Raw genomic sequence first — 19,116 nt, 5'->3', positions numbered from 1 at the left:
ATGTGCAGAGCATATGAACCTGGTTGGTAAGTCAAAGGTCTAGGTCACAAATGGAGGTCAAAGGTCAAATTTGTCTTTCGTAGTTTGTGTCTAGAGCATAACTTAATAACCATTCAAGTAATTGACTTCAAATTTGGGATATAGGTACTTGGTGATGAAACGGTGGGCATAGTGCATAAACTTTGTCTGTAGGTCAAAGGTCAAGGTCGGAAATTGAACTATATCCTTTATGTTAAATTTTTTTGTCCAGGACACAACTTCAAAAAAAAAAAAGGAGTGCAGCAATCCACATTACTCTCTCCCAACCAACCCTCCCCACCACCCCACTGGCACCAGAACAGAAAGAAAATACCTCTGTACATGTTATACCTTACCCCTAGGTATTCTATAAGAACCATGGTCATGAAGGGGAAAATTTACTAACCAGTTTCAATCGTGCATTTCATACTTACCCTTACAGAAGCAAGCCTCTGTGGCGTACATGCTGCGTATTTGCTGTGTATATGCCGCGAACACAGTAGTACGCCAGAGGAGTACATTTTACATACACCGCATGCTGCGTACATGCCGCGTACTATTTCGACGAGTACACAGCATGTACGCAGGAGGTCACTAGTACACTTCAAGTACGCAGCACAGACTCTGAAAATTTAAGGAGTACACTGCATGTACGCAGGAGGGACTTGTACAAGAAAATAGTACACTGCATGTACACCGCAGATACTTTGAAATTTGTGCAGTACACTTCATATACGCGGGAAAGACTTGTATAATTTCTTTTGGCATTTATACTTAGCTTTTTTTTTTATAAGTTAAAGTCTGAAGTAAACTTCATATATGCAGGAGGGACTTCATGCAGGAAGGATTTGTACATTTTTTTTTTTTTTGGAAGCAAGAACTTGATTTCCGAGTAACTTTTATCTTAATAGCATAGAATAGTTCAGATTACTGGTATTCTGAACAATAAAAATTTGCCAAACTATTTGCAATGTTCATTTGTGAAGCTTACATCTTAGTGATTTCTGAGCTGCACCTTGCATGCAGTGTAAAAATATATTCTTTTTCATTTTGAATTAATCCTGGAGCTTTCTAACTTGGATAGGGGCCTCCGTGGCCGAGTGGTTAGAGTCGTTGACTTCAAACCATTTGCCCCTCATCGATGTGGGTTCGAAACCTCATTTGGGGCGTAGAATTCTTCACGTGAGGAAGCCATCCAGCTGGCTTACGGAAGGTCGGTGGTTCTACCCAGGTGCCCGCTCGTGATGAAATTGTGCACGGAGGGGCACCTGGGGTCTTCCTCCACCATTAAAGCTGGAAAGTCGCCATATGACCTAAAATTGTGTCGGTGCGACAATAAACCCAACAAAATAAATAAAATAAATTCTAACTTGGATAATTGAAAAGCCTTATTTGAACTTCGTTGCATTACATTTTGTAATACATGAAATAATTACCAAGATAATGCCTCAACAGCGCCCAAATGAGAAGAATTAATAGCTCTCACTGTTATTTGAATACTCTTAAGCAAAACACCACTCTATCATGTTTTATAAAGGCTTTAATGCTCATTATGTTAACTCATTAAGGCCTCACCAAATTAAAAAGTTGTTCATCGGATTTGCCGCTCGTATATTTTCAGAACGTTTTTGGCTAATTGCGCTCGCCCCATTGGAAAAAATCAATCCAAAATTTTTTGGTGCGCTACTTTTTACGGACGAAAAAGTGTATAAATGCTTATATAATTCCAGTCCTAGATTGTTCTCAGATGGATTTTAATCAAAATAAATACATACTACGCACACATCGTCTATAATAAATCATAACACTATATTTAGTTGCATTAAAGTTGTTTCCCCTTGATGCAGTTACGCCATTTTCTTCAAATGTTTACCAAATTACATGCTACAAAAATTGATTTATTTCATTGAAAAGTGGATGGAGAAAAGCATACTAATTTATTTGATAACATCAATCTACATTATTTTGGTAAGGGTAAATACTTATTGATGCATGTCACTTATCTTTTTTCTGTTTTTTTCTGTCCAAATGATCAGCATTTGCATACGAAAGTTGGTGGGGTAAGGAATTTACATTATCACAGCAGTTTCGCCACAAGAGTACACAGCATGTATGCAGCAGGAGTACACAGCATGTACGCCGCAGGACTCGGGCCAGGAGTACACAGCATGTACGCCGCAGGAGTACACAGCATGTACGCCGCAGGAGTACACAGCATGTACGCCGCAGGGGTAGTACACCGCAGGCTCATTTGCATGTGAAAAGTGTATGTGCCGCGTACATGCTGCGTACTATTTCTCGCATACTAAATTCCTCCAGCGTACATCCTGTGTACTATGTAGTCCACAGCATGTACGCAGCAAGTAGTACGCGGCAGAGCTCATTTGCATGTCAAAAGTGTACTACAAACGTACTATCGGTGTATGTGCGGTGTATATCCTGCGTACTATTGATTTCAGTACACATCATGTACGCATCATATACGCTGTATGTACACAGCAAGAGTACGCAGCAGGCCTTTTTCTTCTGTAAGGGTAAAACACGCAGTTCGGTAAATGTGTACTATGGATATCAAACGTGGTGATTTCTTCCATTGTGTCCCGGTCACATTTCTTCAATACTTCTTATCTTAGAAAAACAATGCGTAGTTTATAGTTATTTCAACGTTACACAAAAAACTTGCTTGACCTTCCCTGGTGAAGTTCTGTTCTAGATTACAAAATCATTCTGATTGGCTGTTGTGAAAATGTATGTCAATTGTCATTTTACTACACGTGTTCGCTAAAATACGAAAATGCAGCATAAATGTGCAAAAATGAATAAAATAAACAGAACAGATGCAGACCAATGTACGATTTCAAATTAAAGATCATATACAAGATGAATTTCATTCATCATTTCCAGTTTTAGTGTAAAATTGTATTTTTTTTTAATTCTGTTTTTGTTTGTTTACATTTCGCCAAACATGCACACACTGCCGTGACCTCTAGACCGGATGTTCATTAGGGAAGTTCAAGCAAGTTTTTTCTGTAACGTTGGCGAAAGCATAAAATATGTTGATAATATCAGCAATATGGAATATTGAGACACGGTGACTGGTGCATGATGAAAGATAAATTATTGCTTGTTCAATATACTAGGTCCCCATTAACCGAACTGCGCATTTAAGTTGATAAATTTACAATTGAAACGGGTTAGTATATTTTCCCGTTCATGACCATGGTTCTTACAGAATACCTAGGGGTAAGGTATAACATGTACAGAGGCATTTTCTTTCTGTTCTGGTGCCAGTGCTTCACCTCCCAAATCTCCTTTACAATTTTTTCTTTTTGTGCCTTTGTATTGAAGCACATGAAATTTGTGCATTTTCTCAAAGTAAAGATAATTCTTATTCTATAAATTAAGCTTAACCTGTATTCATCCATCCATCCAACCGATAACGTCCAAGTATCAAATTCGTTACAATATATATGGTCATGTGACTTTCAGAAACGTCACCAAAATGGCTGACGGACCGACAAAAACAGATATTCAGACTATTTTCAAGAGACTACGCTCTATACCGACAAATAAGGTTAAATAACAATGTAGATTGTTTCCATTGTTTTGACTGCACAATTCTTTGTCATCATGAATTCAATGTTGTCTTAGAAGTCTCTGTAAAATGCAATGTTTTGACAGCCGGTGCTCGTAGCCAAACATGCCATGTCACTAACAGTTGCGACACATCATATCCTTCTATGTAAAGTCTGAATCTGTTATATGTATATCAAAATGCACTTGTTTGTGACATGTTTGGGGTTGTGAGTCTATTCCAGTCTGATGTGGGAAAGAGAAATTGGCAGCACAGGCCATTGGTTGGTTTCTTCCAAGAGACTCTATACCTCAAAATGAGTATTCTCAAAGTGTGTGACTATGCATGGGTTGTCATCTTTATCATACTTGCCATCATAGGCATTTGGCGCATTTGTTTGGTCAATAATTATGATATTTATTATAAAAATAAACTATAGACAGTCCAGGACACAAAAATAAAACCAGTACCAGTGTTCCCACTCAGATTTTTTTTCAGGGGTAAACTTACCCCCTGGGTACAAAAACGGGGGGTAAAACACAAATTTTGGGGCTATGAAAATTGTGCGTCTTTTGCCTTGAAGTCAAACGCTGAAAGCTTCGACTGCGACATTCTTGCAGACTAGACAGTTCCCGGGGACCCGGATGTAGATCGGTAACCGTTTAATAAGTGTACATTTATTTACCAATGCGTTAAAAGATACAACCCGTCTACATTTTTTGACGTCAGAGAGCTGTAAGCCGATCGATTCGCAGATGACGCACTGCGGCAGTATTTCCAAGGTTTATTTTTGTACACATAGCGTGGGATTCCAGCTTAGCTGATTCGTCCCCAGCAGTTTCGTACGCGCACGATCTCGCACCGGGTAAAAAATACTTGCGTGAATTTTATTTTTATTACGTGATTTACGTAGTATTTTACGTGAGTGGGAACTCTGCAGTACCCATTTAATATTACTAATTGAAGGTAAACAAGTCGACATTGCTGCTTGCGCAACAGCTTTTGTTTCACGCTCTTATCATTTTTCAACCAAGAAAAATATGGCCAAAATTGAAATATCTGCATGCAAATAACACCGTACACATGTATCTTTTAGATCCCAGGTAGATAATTTTCACGTCGTAGCTTATTTCTGAGAAATATTTTAAAATTGAAAAAAATGACAACTGCATTGGATACTAAGAAACAATCGTGGGTATGCAAATGTCACGGCTAAACAGCCATTTAAAGCTTCTACAAATAAATTCAGGGCTCATGCTGTCAGTCGCCATTTTGGCCATTTGTGATTATTTTATTTAAATGGCATTTTTTTTTTATTTTGGCGACAGGAATTGGCAATTATTTATTTAACAGATGCTCAAGTAATTACGCCAAGTGAGAGCCATCTAGCTATATTCTTTGATTTCTGGGATAAGGGTAAAATAAAAAGAGGTACACTCCGGTTTAATAAAATAGTTTTTGTAAAAAAACTATGCACATTCAACATAGATAGTACATAGAAAACTTGTAAAGAACTTTCCCGGTGAGTGTCAAAACAAGGTGTTGGTGTAATAAGTATATCTTGGTAATTGGTATACAAGTTATAACTTACTCTGTTCGGACAGTTGTAAGCCTTTCTTGCCAACTCCACAGTCAGTTTTGTTACTTTTGTGGTTTCAGTTTATGAAAAATGCTCTGATGTCCACATTTTATCAATCTGGATTTTCATGTATTTATACTTTCACTACACACTCTTTAAAATTGTTTCAAAAATCAAGACATCTTATTGGCAATATGTTCAAAAAGTTGTCCTACAATTTGGTAAAGAGACAGGTCTTGAATATGTGCCCTCTTCTAGGGCTGTCATTAAACTCTATGAACTTTTCAGTACAAAATTTTTATCCATTCCTGAAGTTAAACATTTTGATCAAATCATAATGATCATGCTTTCTGTAACATAGTGTTGGTAAATTCAGTGCTACAAGGGACTGTAAGACCATCAGCAGCTCTAGCAAAATGATTGCAATCATTGGATGAGAAGTTCAAACAGTTATGATGTATTGTATCAGCAACAACCACACAGGAATTTCAGCTGCAACTTACCTGGACACGTCATCCCTCTCTATCCAAGGATATTCTTTTTACTGTATGGTTCCATTCTATAGAACTGATATTTTCGGCCACTCTTTCTTCCCAGAAGACATCCCATTTTTGAATCCGGTCCTAGAACATATCGCCAATGCTCAGGCCCAGGACCTCTTCAAGTCAGGGCTGGTGAGCCTACATTAAATGCACATGAAGAGGCTTTTATCACTACACTGTTTTGTTCACCTCATAACATCGTGTGAATACACACATTTGTCAAGATGCTCCTGAGCAGGCCCAGCAAATTACTCAGAAGGACAAATTGAGAATATGATGTCTAAATCTAATTTCCATGTCCAATTTTGAGTCTTATTTTGCATACATGGACATGTCTGATAAAAAGTTGTTGGAGACAAATCATTACCAAATGGACCTTTATTGTTACAACACTGTCATGTAAATGACCTTGTCTCATCAATTTTTCTGAATGATTTAAACAATAAAATCCACTGACAACGTCTGTTTAACATAAATAAATGATGAGTGTCTTTTCATATTGAATTTACCAGTATTGAGCAAGTCGTATAAAATTACAAACTTTCAGCTCTCCTTCATAAACCTTAAATATTCAGCTGTGCTACCCAGTACATTTGAAAATGTCTAGACTTTAACTGAATGTTATATAGTCCTAAAGTAGTAACAGAAAAAATGCAGCTGCTATGTTGAAGAGGATGGAGTTAGAGATTCTGTGGCTGTCCTGTATAATAATATACTAGTAGGTGTCTGTGTCTACTGTAGTTTCCAGGTGTTAATTTTGGTTAACTTAAATTTGGAAAAGTATAAATAGGAAAAAGACCATATGCCTGTCAGTATATGTATTACAAAGTATTTTTGTGCCCCCCATGAGTGGTGGGGGCATATAGATTTGCTCTTGTCTGTCCGTCCATCCATCCGAGAATGTTGTGTCGCGCCTAGCTCCAAAAGTGTTTGACGTAGAGTCACAAAACTTTACAGGAATGTTAGTCAGCATGTGTAGTTGTGCACCTGGGGTTTCGCGTCAGGATTCATTCAGTCGCGTAGGAGTTATGGCCCCGGACTTTGTAAAAATTGGTCATTTTAGTGTTGTGTCGCACCTAGCTCCAAAAGTATTTGTCGTAGAGTCACAAAACTTTACAAGAATGTTGGTCAGCATGTGTAGTTATGCACCTGGGGTTTCGCATCCGGATTCGTTCAGTCATGTAGGAGTTATGGCTCCTGACATTAGTAAAAAAATTGGTCATTTTAATGTTGTTTCGCACGTAGCTCCAAAAGTATTTGACCTAGAGTCGCCAAAGTTTACAGGAATGTTGGTCAGCATGTGCAGTTGTGCACCTGGGGTTTCGCGTCCGGATTCATTCAGTCGTGTAGGAGTTATGGCCCATGACTTAGTTAAAAATTGGTCATTTTAATGTTGTGTCGCGCGTAGCTCCAAAAGTATTTGACCTAGAGTCACCAAAGTTTACAGGAATGTTGGTCAGCATGTGCAGTAATGCACCTGGGGGTTCGCATCCAGATTCATTCAGTATTTTAGGAGTTACGACCCCTGATCTAGGAAAAAGTTGTCATATTAATGTTTTGTCACGCGTAGCTCCGAAAATATTTTACCTACAGTCATTATTTCACTACAAAAGACCAGACTTCTTGTCCAGACTTACTGAAAAAAAAAAAGTTTGTGAAACATGTATGTTAAAATGTACTTGACCTAGAATCATAAAACATAAGAGGATTGTTTTATAGCCTATGAAGTGTTGTCTTTAGGATTTTACTCAGCTAGGCCAGAGTTATGGCCAACTAAGTGAAAAATACACATACAGTTCTTAAAAGTTTGTGTTGCAAACATCTTAAAAATTGTTTAACCTGAGTCATTAAACCATGTTACAGTGGCAGGAGTGGGGGCACCTGTGTCCTATGGACACACATCTAGTTTTTCTTTTTCAGCAATGTTTTGATTGTGGAAGTAACATTTTTTTTCTTTTTCAGCAATGTTTTGATTGTGGAAGCAACAACCCAACATGGGCCAGTGTTACATATGGAGTGTTTCTATGTATAGACTGTTCAGCCGTACACAGATCACTTGGTGTCCATGTCACATTTATACGTTCCACACAACTTGATACAAACTGGACATGGTTACAGCTAAGGGCCATGCAAGTTGGTGGCAATGCCAATGCTGTGAGTATCTTGTAGGGGAAATACTACAACTTGTTCAGTCATTTCAAGGTTGTTTAACTGGGTTTAAAGACATTTCTCAGAATGCTTGCTTGAGGTTAATAGCACTGTTTTTATGCAAACAGTGTCAATGACACAGGAGCCATATAGTGTTCTGTCTGTCCGTCTGTCACACTTCCTTGTAAATTCAACCCCTACAGTTTTTATCCAATTCAAGTGAAATTTTGTATACATACCGGTAGTCAACATTAAGCAGACATGGCATATTATCAGGACTTCCATGTCTTATCGTTCTTTTGTTATATCATTTGCCCCTTTTTGAACTTATCATATTACAACTACATCTGTACCTTGTGCACTAAACTCCTATAGTTTCCATCCAGTTTAAATGGAACTTTGTTTCCATCCTTAACATGAAGTATAGACATGCGCATATTTTTGGAAATTTCATGTCTGACTTTTATGAGTTTATCCCTGTTTTGACTTACTGTTCTATTTTATCAAGCATTTTCAAGGATCATGTGTCAAAAAGAATGACATCAGTCTTGTTCAGCTATGTAACTGCGGTCAGTTACCCAGTGCTTCTGGATTTTGTACCAGTACTAGCCTGTTCTCTGCAAGTTTTGTAACTTCACATGAATTGGAACAGGAGGACAAATGTTTTGAGACACAATGTTTTCTATCGAATTGTAATGAGGAACATATACCTTGCCTCAGGGTCATACGTACACTCTCCAGAAGAGGCAGCAGATAGGCTGTCTCAGAGTGTAACCTAACGATTGGTCAGTTACAAGATTGAGCTCATAATCGACCAATCAGAGGCTAGAGTTTTATGACAGATCTCCAAACCCAGATTTGAAACCTTGTCCCAAGTGATTGCTAATATTTTCCATAATCTAGAGGCTATTTTGAAGCTCTTTAGCATAATTTTTTTTAAGGATAACTTTTTTTTATAAAATGAGATTCTGTTTAATATGTATTCCAGATATTTTGTACATTAAGCTTTCAGAAGATGAACTGGATATTCAAACAGTTAACTCCCCAGAAACAAGTTTACAAATGTAATATAAAGTGAAAATATGTTTTTTTCCTAGGGTTCATTTTTCCGACAACATGGTTGTACAACACACGATGCTCAGCAGAAATATCACAGTCGAGCTGCAAGAATGTATAAAGACAAATTACACGCTTTAGCCACACAAGCTATGAGACTTCACGGTACTAAGGTAATTATATGAGTGTGTATAACTATTTGAGAAGACTGTGTGTCCTAACTATTTGTATAGAATTATACTGCCTCTGTGTGTATGGCATAAAAACACTGTGCTTGCATTTATAACTGTATATGTCCATATAATTTCTGTCAGTGGCTTTATGTATATAATTTTAACATGTAAGCATGTAATTATATAAACTTTCAACATATTCTCCTAAAACAGAAAAAATAAATTCTTTCTTAGTGTTAATTGAAAAATTGTACAGTGTTGCTTAAGTTTCTGTAACATATGAGTTCTAATATTATCACATTAATTAAGGTTATTGTCAGATACATTGACTGTTTAAGTAATTGGTTAACAGTTGAAAGAGGCTGGTAGCTATTTTAATGCCGCTGAAGGGAGTCTGTGTAATTGGGGGTCATGCCATTTATGATGGCCTCACGGTCAGGCAGACCCTTAAATGAATTGAATTACAAAAAAAGTCTATGTAATTGATCTGTCCATCTGTGTGTTAGTTTGCCCATTCATTTGACATATTTGGTGTTTGAGCTATAAATTTTGATAATTTCATTGGATTCCAGTGAAACTACATGAATGTAAAGCATGATGGTAAGGTTAAGAGTCCAGTCAGTACCTTCAAGGTCAAGGTCACAGACAGACATTTACCTTAGTCCTGTGTCAGTTGTGCCATTTCAGGGACATGTCTCCATGGGGCACATGTTTATAGTTGTTTATGGTATACATGTACAGAAGTGTTGTGAACTTGAAAATTATTAAAGAGATAGTCTAATTTGTTGCATTTTGTAAATTGTTTTAAGAAAGATTCTGTTTTGGTAACAGTAAATTGAGTAATGCAAGTTAGAGTCTTATTTCATATTTAAGTGTTTCAAATATGTTTTATTATTAAGGAGATTTGCTTATGTAGAAGTTTGCATTGACAATTTTTATGAAATTGTTTAAGAAAGATTTTGCTAGCAATGTAAACAGTCATGCAAATTAGAGATTTCATATTTTTGATAATTCAAAACAATCTTTTTAAACATAAGTGTTATTTAAATAGGGTTAAGTTTGTAGAGAAGATAATTGTAAAATTTTACATTTTTTACTCAGAGGTTGTTGGAGACGAAGATAGGTCAGGATGGCAAGGTTAGATTTGGGAGAAATATTTATATACTTTAACATCAGTTCATTACTCTTGTTGTAATGTTGTTCACGTTATCTATATCCGCACTTAGTTTGTATGATTATAAATTGAACTGGATGATACATAATTTCAGCAGATCTTTAGGCCTACTGTTGTTTAATTATATTTACAGTTCAAATTAATGTGTTCCTGCCAGTGAAACTATACAACCTATTGTATTTTAACTCACATAAAATCTTTTGACCTTAAATATTGAATAATGTGGAGATCATAATGCCAAATTGGCAGTATGTGTTCACATACACCACATTTTCATGTTAGATACATGCATTTTTATGCCCCCGAAGGGAGGCATATAGTTTTTGAACCGTCTGTCTGTCTGTCGGTCTGTCAGTCTGTCGGTCTGTCAGTCTGTCGGTCTGTCCGCAATTTTCGTGTCCGGTCCATATCTTTGTCATCGATGGATGGATTTTCAAATAACGTGGCATGAATGTGTACCACAGTAAGACGACGTGCAGTGCGCAAGACCCAGGTCCGTAGCTCAAAGGTCAAGGTCACACTTGGACGTTAAAGGATAGTGCATTGATGGGCGTGTCCGGTCCATATCTTTGTCATCGATGGATGGATTTTCAAATAACTATGCATGAATGTGTACTACAGTAAGACGACGTGCAGTGCGCAAGACCCAGGTCTGTAGCTCAAAGGTCAAGGTCACACTTAGATGTTAAAGGATAGTGCATTGATGGGCGTGTCCGGTCCATATCTTTGTCATCGATGGATGGATTTTCAAATAACTTGGCATGAATGTGTACCACAGTAAGACGACGTGCAGTGCGCAAGACCCAGGTCCGTAGCTCAAAGGTCAAGGTCACACTTAGACGTTAAAGATCATTTTTCATGATAGTGCATTGATGGGCATGTCCGGACCATATCTTTGTCATTCATGCATGGATTTTAAAATTACTATGCATGAATGTGTGACACAGTAAGACGATGTGTCGCACGCAAGACCCAGCTCCGTAGGTCAAAGGTCCTAAACTCTAACATCGGCCATAACTATTCATTCAAAGTGCCATCGGGGGCATGTGTCATCCTACGGAGACAGCTCTTGTATTGGATATGTGTGTTGCGACATGATATTCTGGTGTTTTTGCTAGTGTCAGTTAGAAGCGTACTACTTCAAATGCTCACAACATTGGATAAATTAAACCAGTGTAAATAAAAGAGAAAACAAAACTGTAAATATAATATAAGATATAAAACTCTGTTTTAGTAATTGTACCCCCCGACAACAAAGTTGTAAGGGAGCGGTATACTGGTTTCAGGTTGTCTGTCTGTCCGTCTGTCCATAGACACAATCTTGTGCGCACCATCTCTCCTCATCCCCTTGACTCAATTTAATGAAACTTCACACAAGTGATCAGTAACAAGAGTAGTTGTGCATGGGGCATGTTAAGTTCTTTCAGAAAAAAAATTACAGAGTTACGGGACTTTTTGTTTTTTGTTACTATACTATATACATAGACACAATCTTATGCGCACCATCTCTCCTCATCCCCTTGACACAATTTAATGAAACTTCACACAAGTGATCAGTAACAACAGTAGTTGTGTATGGAGCATGTTAGGTTCTTTCAGAAAAAAAATTTGCAAAGTTACAGGACTTTGTTTTTTGTTACTGTACTATATACATAGACACAATCTTGTGCACACCATCTCTCCTCATCCCCTTGACACAATTTAACGAAACTTCACACAAGTGATCAGTAACAACAGTAGTTGTGCATGGGGCATGTTAGGTTCTTTCAACAACAAAAATTGCAGAGTTATGGGACTTTGTTTCTTGTTAACATACTATGTAAATACAGTCTGCATATGCAATCTTGTGTGCGCCTAATCTTCCGAACCCTTGCACACAATTTAATGAAACTTCACACAAGTGATCAGTACCAACCCTAGTTGTGCATGTTGCATGTTACGTTCTTTTAGATAAATATTCTGCATAGTTATGGGACTTTGTTTTTTGTTACTATACTGTATACATACAGTCTATATACATAAAGTCCACATAATTATGCAATCTTGTGTGTGTGTCAGATTGCAATGTACTGTGTCAGTGCATGCCGAGGGTACATTCATCACCTTTAGTGATAGCTCTAGTTTCTGTTTTGATATGAAATACATATACAAAAAGTACAAGGTCTTCACATGTTTAAACATGCACCTGCATTTCATACCCAAATGGAAACTATTAAACCACAATTTAGTTTCTAATGGAGTCATTTAAGAAGATGATGAGATATTGAATAGTTCTTGCAATAAACAAAATTGAAAATATTCTCTATTAAAACTATATTGTCAGCTTTTCAGTATAACTGTAGAAGTTGTCTAAATTTTAGATGAATAACAGTCTAAAAATTTAATCACAGACTCCTCAATAAAGTAAGAATCGAAATGCAGTGTTGATAATTTAGAAATTGCGTAACATGAGATATAGATGATTTAAAGTTGAAATTACTTTTTACAGTTGCCTTCAATAAGGCAAACAGCTGATGTGAAAGTATTATGAATTGTTATTTGCTTTCGTTTCTTCCTTATTTGCTTCCAACTTTTGCTTCTCAACTGCTTGTTCATATTTTAATTTAGAGCATTATTAACATGTGGGAAAATCCTGTAGATGTTAGTGGTGTTTCTAAGTTGGCCGCATACAAATTTAGTGGTAGTTTTTATCTGTTAGATCAGCTATTGTTAAAATAAAAGAATTTTTTATGATATTTGGAGGGGCCTCTGTGGTTGAGTGGTTAACATAGCTGACTTCAAATCACTTGTCCCTCATCAGTGTGGGTTCGAGCTTCACTCGGGGCGTTGAATTCTTTATGTGAGGAAGCCATCCAGCTGGCTTACAGAAGGTTGGTGGTTCTACCCTGGTGCCCGCTTGTGATGAAATAATGCACGGAGGGGCACCTGGGGTTTTCCTCCACCATCAAAGCTGGAAAGTCGCCATATGACCGATAATAGTGTCGGGGCGACGTTGAACCCAATAAAATAAATATATTGTGACATTTGAAAGTAGCTATGTATATATGATAACATGCAGAAGATACTTATAAATTTCCTTGTAAGCATGAGTGAAGCTATAGTGCTATTTTTGTCGAAAACAATACAGTTATCTTTGATCTCCCAGTACTGAACAAAGAGACAAGCTGTTAGAAGCTGTGGGAGTAAATGATAAATATATGTCATCATTGATGCAAATGTGCAGAATAGCCTGAGGAACTATTACATAGGATGACTTGTCCAAGCTGGGGTGGAACCTATACAAAGTAGTGAGGAGGCAATATTTCTAAGTTAACAATAGTAATCTAAACGACCTGCTGACAAAAGTCCCCCAACTCCATCGCCCCATTATCCTTTCAAAAATAACAGAAGGAAGGTGTGATGTGGTGATGTGTAAAGTTTGGTTCTAACCCAAGACATATTAATGAAGGAACGTATTGTACATTAATTTTGACAGACTTATTATAAAGAAATGACATTTCTGTTATTTCTGATTGGGGAAAAGTGTATTGAAGTTTTGAAAGGTCACTGAAAAGCATATTGGGAAGAATTCTGGGTGCATGTGCACATAGAACAGGCATACAAGCAGGGGAAAATGTCAGTAAGGAAATGTAATTTTAAGGCATGTGGGAGAAAATGTCACATATAGAGAAATTACAGTTCAGCATTGTAAGAATTGCAATTAAAGGTATTTGTTGAACTATTCATTTTAATGCAAAAATTATGCTAGTATAAAATGAACTAATTATGTTGTTGTGATAATTATTACATAATATTGTAAGTTTTCACTATTCGGTGTTGTTTTGTGCAGTACTAATTGATAGAAGTGATCATATTTTTTTTGTGCATGCAGTTTTTGTCAGTTAATTTTAATAAAAGTATGACTGTATTTCAGTATATCTGTAAAGTGTTAAGTGTATATATATATAACAATATATATAACAGCCTGTATTAACATGATAATTGAATGGCTATGTTGTATATATTGCAGTTACATATAGAGAGTCATCATGATCCGCAGTCACCTGAGGCAAAAGAAATTGACTTTTTTGCTGAACATTCCGACGTACAGCGCGAGGAGGAGGAACGGCCTAACATGCCTGTCACAGAAAGTCAGAAGCTTACACAGCCAATCTCTATTGAAAATGGAAGCCTTAACAAAAAAGAGGCAGAGCCTCTTGGTGAAGGGGATGGGCCAAATGTAGAACACGCCTTAAGTATGTCTCCTACAGAAGCACTGGCCAAAGCAGAGCCTAGAAAAGCTCTTATAGGGGCCAAGAAAGCTCCAGCGAAGAAAGGGGTAAGAATTCATACACCCCATTTAGAAAAATATGTAAAAACTCAAGGCCTTTAATCAAAGAAAGAGTCACAGTTTATTAAAAGCAACAACTCTGTTTGCTTTTTATTTATCCTTGTAAATAAAGGTTCAGAAAGAGAAAGAAAGATTTGTATGCATTAGGCTTAATTTCATGCTCCTGAGAAATACATAGTTCATATAAGATAAATTTTAATGTAATGCTTGTATGCTTAACATGAAATATTTAGTAAAGTCTATATTTTGATAAGCAAGGACAAATTTATGATCAAACATATTAAGTCACCTGTGACAGATATACTAAGTGGCTGGTGGTAGAAATTGAATATATACCTGTATAAAGTTTGGTCATGCTACTGAAAAATAATTTGTATATGTATAATACAATTGTTTGCAAATATTTTTCCATTGTGAGGTATCTTCTATACATTACATTACAGAAAGGAGGATTCGGAGCTCAGAAGGTGAAGACAGATTTTAAGGAGATAGAAAGTCGAGCTGAACAGAGAGATAAGGATAGAGAGTCAATGGCCGCCAACATGGCTATACAGGAGGCAAAGACTAAAGAGGAACAGGAAAAACAACTGTAAGTTCTTGATTACTGTAATATACATGTACATGGGTTGAATAAGTAGTATAAGGTTGATTTGGTGACCTGTTTTATAATTGTATTTTATATTTACATCTTACTGTGAAATGTGATACCTTTGAGGTAGTATGGTAAAATGCTATTTTCTTCTTGCAATGCTTTACTGCCACCATGGGATGCTTTCGAGAAGTTTTTTCTGTTAAGCATTGTTTAGTGTTAAATAAAGAAGCAAATCAGACAAAAAAGTAAGATATCTTTATTTTAGTGGAATGCTTGTGTCGGATAGTGGACAAAAAAATTAAATCCAAATTTTCATAGAAACAATATTTATCACATTTTATTAACGGACATAATTATAATGGCCCACATACATCAAGCTAGGATATTACATGGATATTGATTCTGCTTGGGGGGAAAAACAGCTTACTTTTTACATCATCTAAGTAAGAAACTAAGATTTTGATGATCAGATTGAATGATTTGTCACCAGTTTTCATGACATTGTCTTTAGTTCGAAAAAACAACGTCTTTCTGGATTTTTATTCACTTAACTATGTAACTTATTAAAAAAATCAGTGTTCTACTTCATGAAAATAATTATCTAAATTTCCCTTTATGTATACAATTTGTGTAAATTGTATCAAATGTGTATTTGTTAATGTTCATAAAGTAAATCTAGATACCATTTTCCTTTTGATAATATCTTGTAATTTTGGCAGTTCCTTGCTTGTACAGAAAGCTTAATACTAGTGTAGCTACTTGCCAAGGATTGTGGAAATAATGTGTCTGTTACCTCAGCCCAGCAAGAGCTTAACTGACTCTCAATATCAGTGTAGTTAGTTTTTTTTTGCACTTTCAGAATTGAAGGTATGTAATTACAAGGAAATGGTCAAGTCTCATTATGTATGGTTTACCTTAAGACATCACAGGTACATGCTTTAAAGAAAATTTCTGGTTCTGTTAATAAAGTTTATTAATCAGTGGTTTCCCTATTTCATAATTTTCAGGGCTAGTATGCGACTAGCCTATCAAGACATGAGCATGGAAAGGAAAAAACAAGAGGAGAAATTGAAAACTTCAGATCCAAAGAAAGCCGAGCAGATGGAAAGACTAGGGATGGGATATGGTGGATCAAGGTATGGAAAAATCTGAACATGCAAAAACATGGTTCTGTTTTTATTCTAGAATGGCAGTTGATGTGTTTGCAATATGTAGCTAATTAGAAAAGCTTTTGTTATTTCATTTGAAAAAATGATGTAAATTGCAAGTAATGTTGACATTTCTCCAGGGGACAGCATTAGATTAACTTGTTTTCCTCATTTACAGAATATCTCTGGTGGTTTCATGTAGATTGATTAAAGCTTAATGAAAATATACCTTAATACACAGTGATGTGTAAATCAAAACAGCATTTGGATCACAATTTCCCCAGATCATTTGTTTTCCTAGGTAGCAGAACTGTTGATTTCACACCTTTTTATTATTACAAAAGAACAATGTTACTGTAATGTTTAAACATTGTAAGCTGTCTATATTTATAATTACAGAGGTATAAGCCATTCAGCAATGACAGATATGCAGACTATAGAACAGGAAGGTGTAGACAATAACAGATTCAATGCAGACAAATATGAAAGACGTAGCAATAAAAATTCCTTCTTTGAAGATGAACTGGAATCTTACAGTGGTGGTTTCTCGTCAGGACCACCAAAGTAAGTTTTTATGGATCTTTTCTAGTGCTCATGCACACACTGTCAATTTTTGAAATTTTTGAGCCATTTTTAGCTCATATGATTTTTTGAAAAAAAATGATGAGTTATTGTCATCACTTGAGCGGTTGTCGGCGTCGGCGTTGCCTGGTTAAGTTTTATGTTTAGGTCAGCTTTTCTCCTAAACTATCAAAGCTATTGCTTTGAAACTTGGAATACTTGTTCACCATCATAAGCTGACCCTGTATAGCAAGAAACATAACTCCATCTTGCTTTTTGCAAGATTTATGGCCCCTTTTGTACTTAGAAAATATCAGATTTCTTGGTTAAGTTTTATGTTTAGGTCAACTTTTCTCCTAAACTATCAAAGCTATTGCTTTGAAACTTTAATACTTGTTCACCATCATAAGCTGACCCTGTACATCAAGAAACATAACTCCATCTTGCTTTTTGCAAGAATTATTGCCCGTTTTGGACTTAGAAAATCAGTTTTCTTGGTTAAGTTTTATGTTTAGGTCAGCTTTTATCCTAAACTATCAAAGCTATTCCTTTAAAACTTGCAACACTTGTTCACCATCATAAGCTGACCCTGTATAGCAAGAAACATAACTCCATCCTGCTTTTTGCAAGATTTATGGCCCCTTTTGGACTTAGAAAATATCAGATTTCTTGGTTAAGTTTTATGTTTAGGTCAACTTTTTCTCTTAAACTATCAAAGCTATTGCTTTAAAACTTGCAACTCTTGTTCACCATCATAAGCTGACCCTGTACAGCAAGCAACATAACTCCATCCTGCTTTTTGCAATAATTATTGCCCTTTTTGGACTTAGAAAAATCATTTTCTTGGTTGAATATTATGTTTAAGTCAACTTTTCTCATAAACTATCAAAGCTATTGCTTTAAAACTTGCAACAGTTTTTCACCATCATAAGTGGACACTGTACATCAAGAAACATAACTCTATCCTGCTTTTTGCAAGAGTGATGGCCCTTTTTAGACTCAGAAAATCATGGGTAGGACAATATTTCTATTATACAAAAAAAATCAGATGAGCGTCAGCACCCGCAAGGCGGTGCTCTTGTTTTAACGTAAAATGCACTAAGATGTAAAGTTCGCTTTAGAAAATGTATTCTTAAGTTTTTCAGCCAGTCCTTAAAAAATATGAAGATGATTCTGTTTAATGCAGATGTTCTGACATACCTTTAAGGTGTATGTTTTTGGCCATTTCGAAATACCATTATTTATAAAATGCAGCCTAAGAAAGAGATACTTATTTTAGTAGAGCTTTACAACCTTGTCTGTAGTCTGCAGACATTTTCTAAAGACTTTTCCAAAACTGTTTAGAAACAAGACACAGTTTTTCTTTGGTTTGTCAAGGTAACAGGCAGTAATACTGTATTTCAGATACGACAGCCCGTTCGGTACATCAGAAAGAAGTCGTAAGAATGATGACTTCAGTAGTGGATGGGGATCCAGTAACAGTGGAGGTGGCTGGGGTATGGACAGATTCGAATCCAAACAAGACTCATTCTCAGAAACTTCAAGACAAGATGACAGGTATTGTCATATTGTTGAATGAAAATATCTAGCTAAGAAATTCCTTTGATTGATTGATATTGATGATTGATAAGCTATGTAGGAGATTATAACACAAACACAAAGACAACTGGTACAGTTGTATTTGGTTTTTGGTTTCCATGCCTGTACTTGCATGTGCTTTGCAAGTGGGGATTTACACAGGTTAGTCCATTCTTTTTTTATGACAATAATAAGATATTATGACATAGGGATACAAAACTTCAAACCGCCTCGGTATCCTAGTGGTAGAGTGCCCACCTCCAGTGTGGGAGGTCATGGGTTCGATCCCTGGCCGCGTCATATCAGAGACGTAAAAAATGGTACTGGTAGCTTCCTCGCTTGGCGCTCAGCGTTGACGATAGTGCTAGGACTGGTCAGCCCGGTGTCAGTATAATGTGACTGGGTGGGGGTATCATGTCACATGTCTATGGCATGATATTCCAGTGAAGCAGTACTATAGAGCTGAGCATTGTGCTCGCTGCTACAAGTAGACACCGTCGTTTATATGACTGAAAAATTGTTGAAAAAGACGTTAAACCCGAACACACACACACACACAAAACTTCAAAGGAAAATAGCCTATGAAATTGTGCACCTTTTGAACTGCATATTTAAAGTACCAGATGTCAGCAGTTTACCGAGA

At 36.5% G+C, this 19,116-nt stretch overlaps 1 protein-coding gene across 8 annotated transcripts in view; it reads left to right on the top strand.

Moving 5' to 3' along the window:
* Positions 1–3,504: 3,504 nt before the first annotated feature.
* The window catches only part of LOC123552918 (ADP-ribosylation factor GTPase-activating protein 2-like), a 34,109-nt gene continuing 18,497 nt past the window's right edge, over positions 3,505–19,116 (top strand). For 5 of the 8 annotated variants that reach the window (XM_053541486.1, XM_053541482.1, XM_053541484.1 and 2 more), the window contains exons 1-10: positions 3,505–3,592; positions 7,676–7,867; positions 8,959–9,090; positions 10,192–10,227; positions 12,753–12,785; positions 14,274–14,582; positions 15,038–15,183; positions 16,194–16,322; positions 16,734–16,898; positions 18,300–18,452. In XM_053541486.1, coding sequence (XP_053397461.1) covers positions 3,521–3,592; positions 7,676–7,867; positions 8,959–9,090; positions 10,192–10,227; positions 12,753–12,785; positions 14,274–14,582; positions 15,038–15,183; positions 16,194–16,322; positions 16,734–16,898; positions 18,300–18,452 — 1,367 coding nt within the window. In that variant the 5' untranslated portion in view covers positions 3,505–3,520. The remainder of the gene's footprint in view (positions 3,593–7,675; positions 7,868–8,958; positions 9,091–10,191; positions 10,228–12,752; positions 12,786–14,273; positions 14,583–15,037; positions 15,184–16,193; positions 16,323–16,733; positions 16,899–18,299; positions 18,453–19,116) is intronic. The other 3 variants (XM_053541489.1, XM_053541488.1, XM_053541487.1) reach the window with 2 other exon arrangements.

This window comes from Mercenaria mercenaria, chromosome 4 (genome assembly GCF_021730395.1).
Source record: "Mercenaria mercenaria strain notata chromosome 4, MADL_Memer_1, whole genome shotgun sequence".
In the NCBI taxonomy this organism is placed as follows: domain Eukaryota; kingdom Metazoa; phylum Mollusca; class Bivalvia; order Venerida; family Veneridae; genus Mercenaria; species Mercenaria mercenaria.
This window is presented reverse-complemented; position numbering and strand designations above follow the sequence as displayed.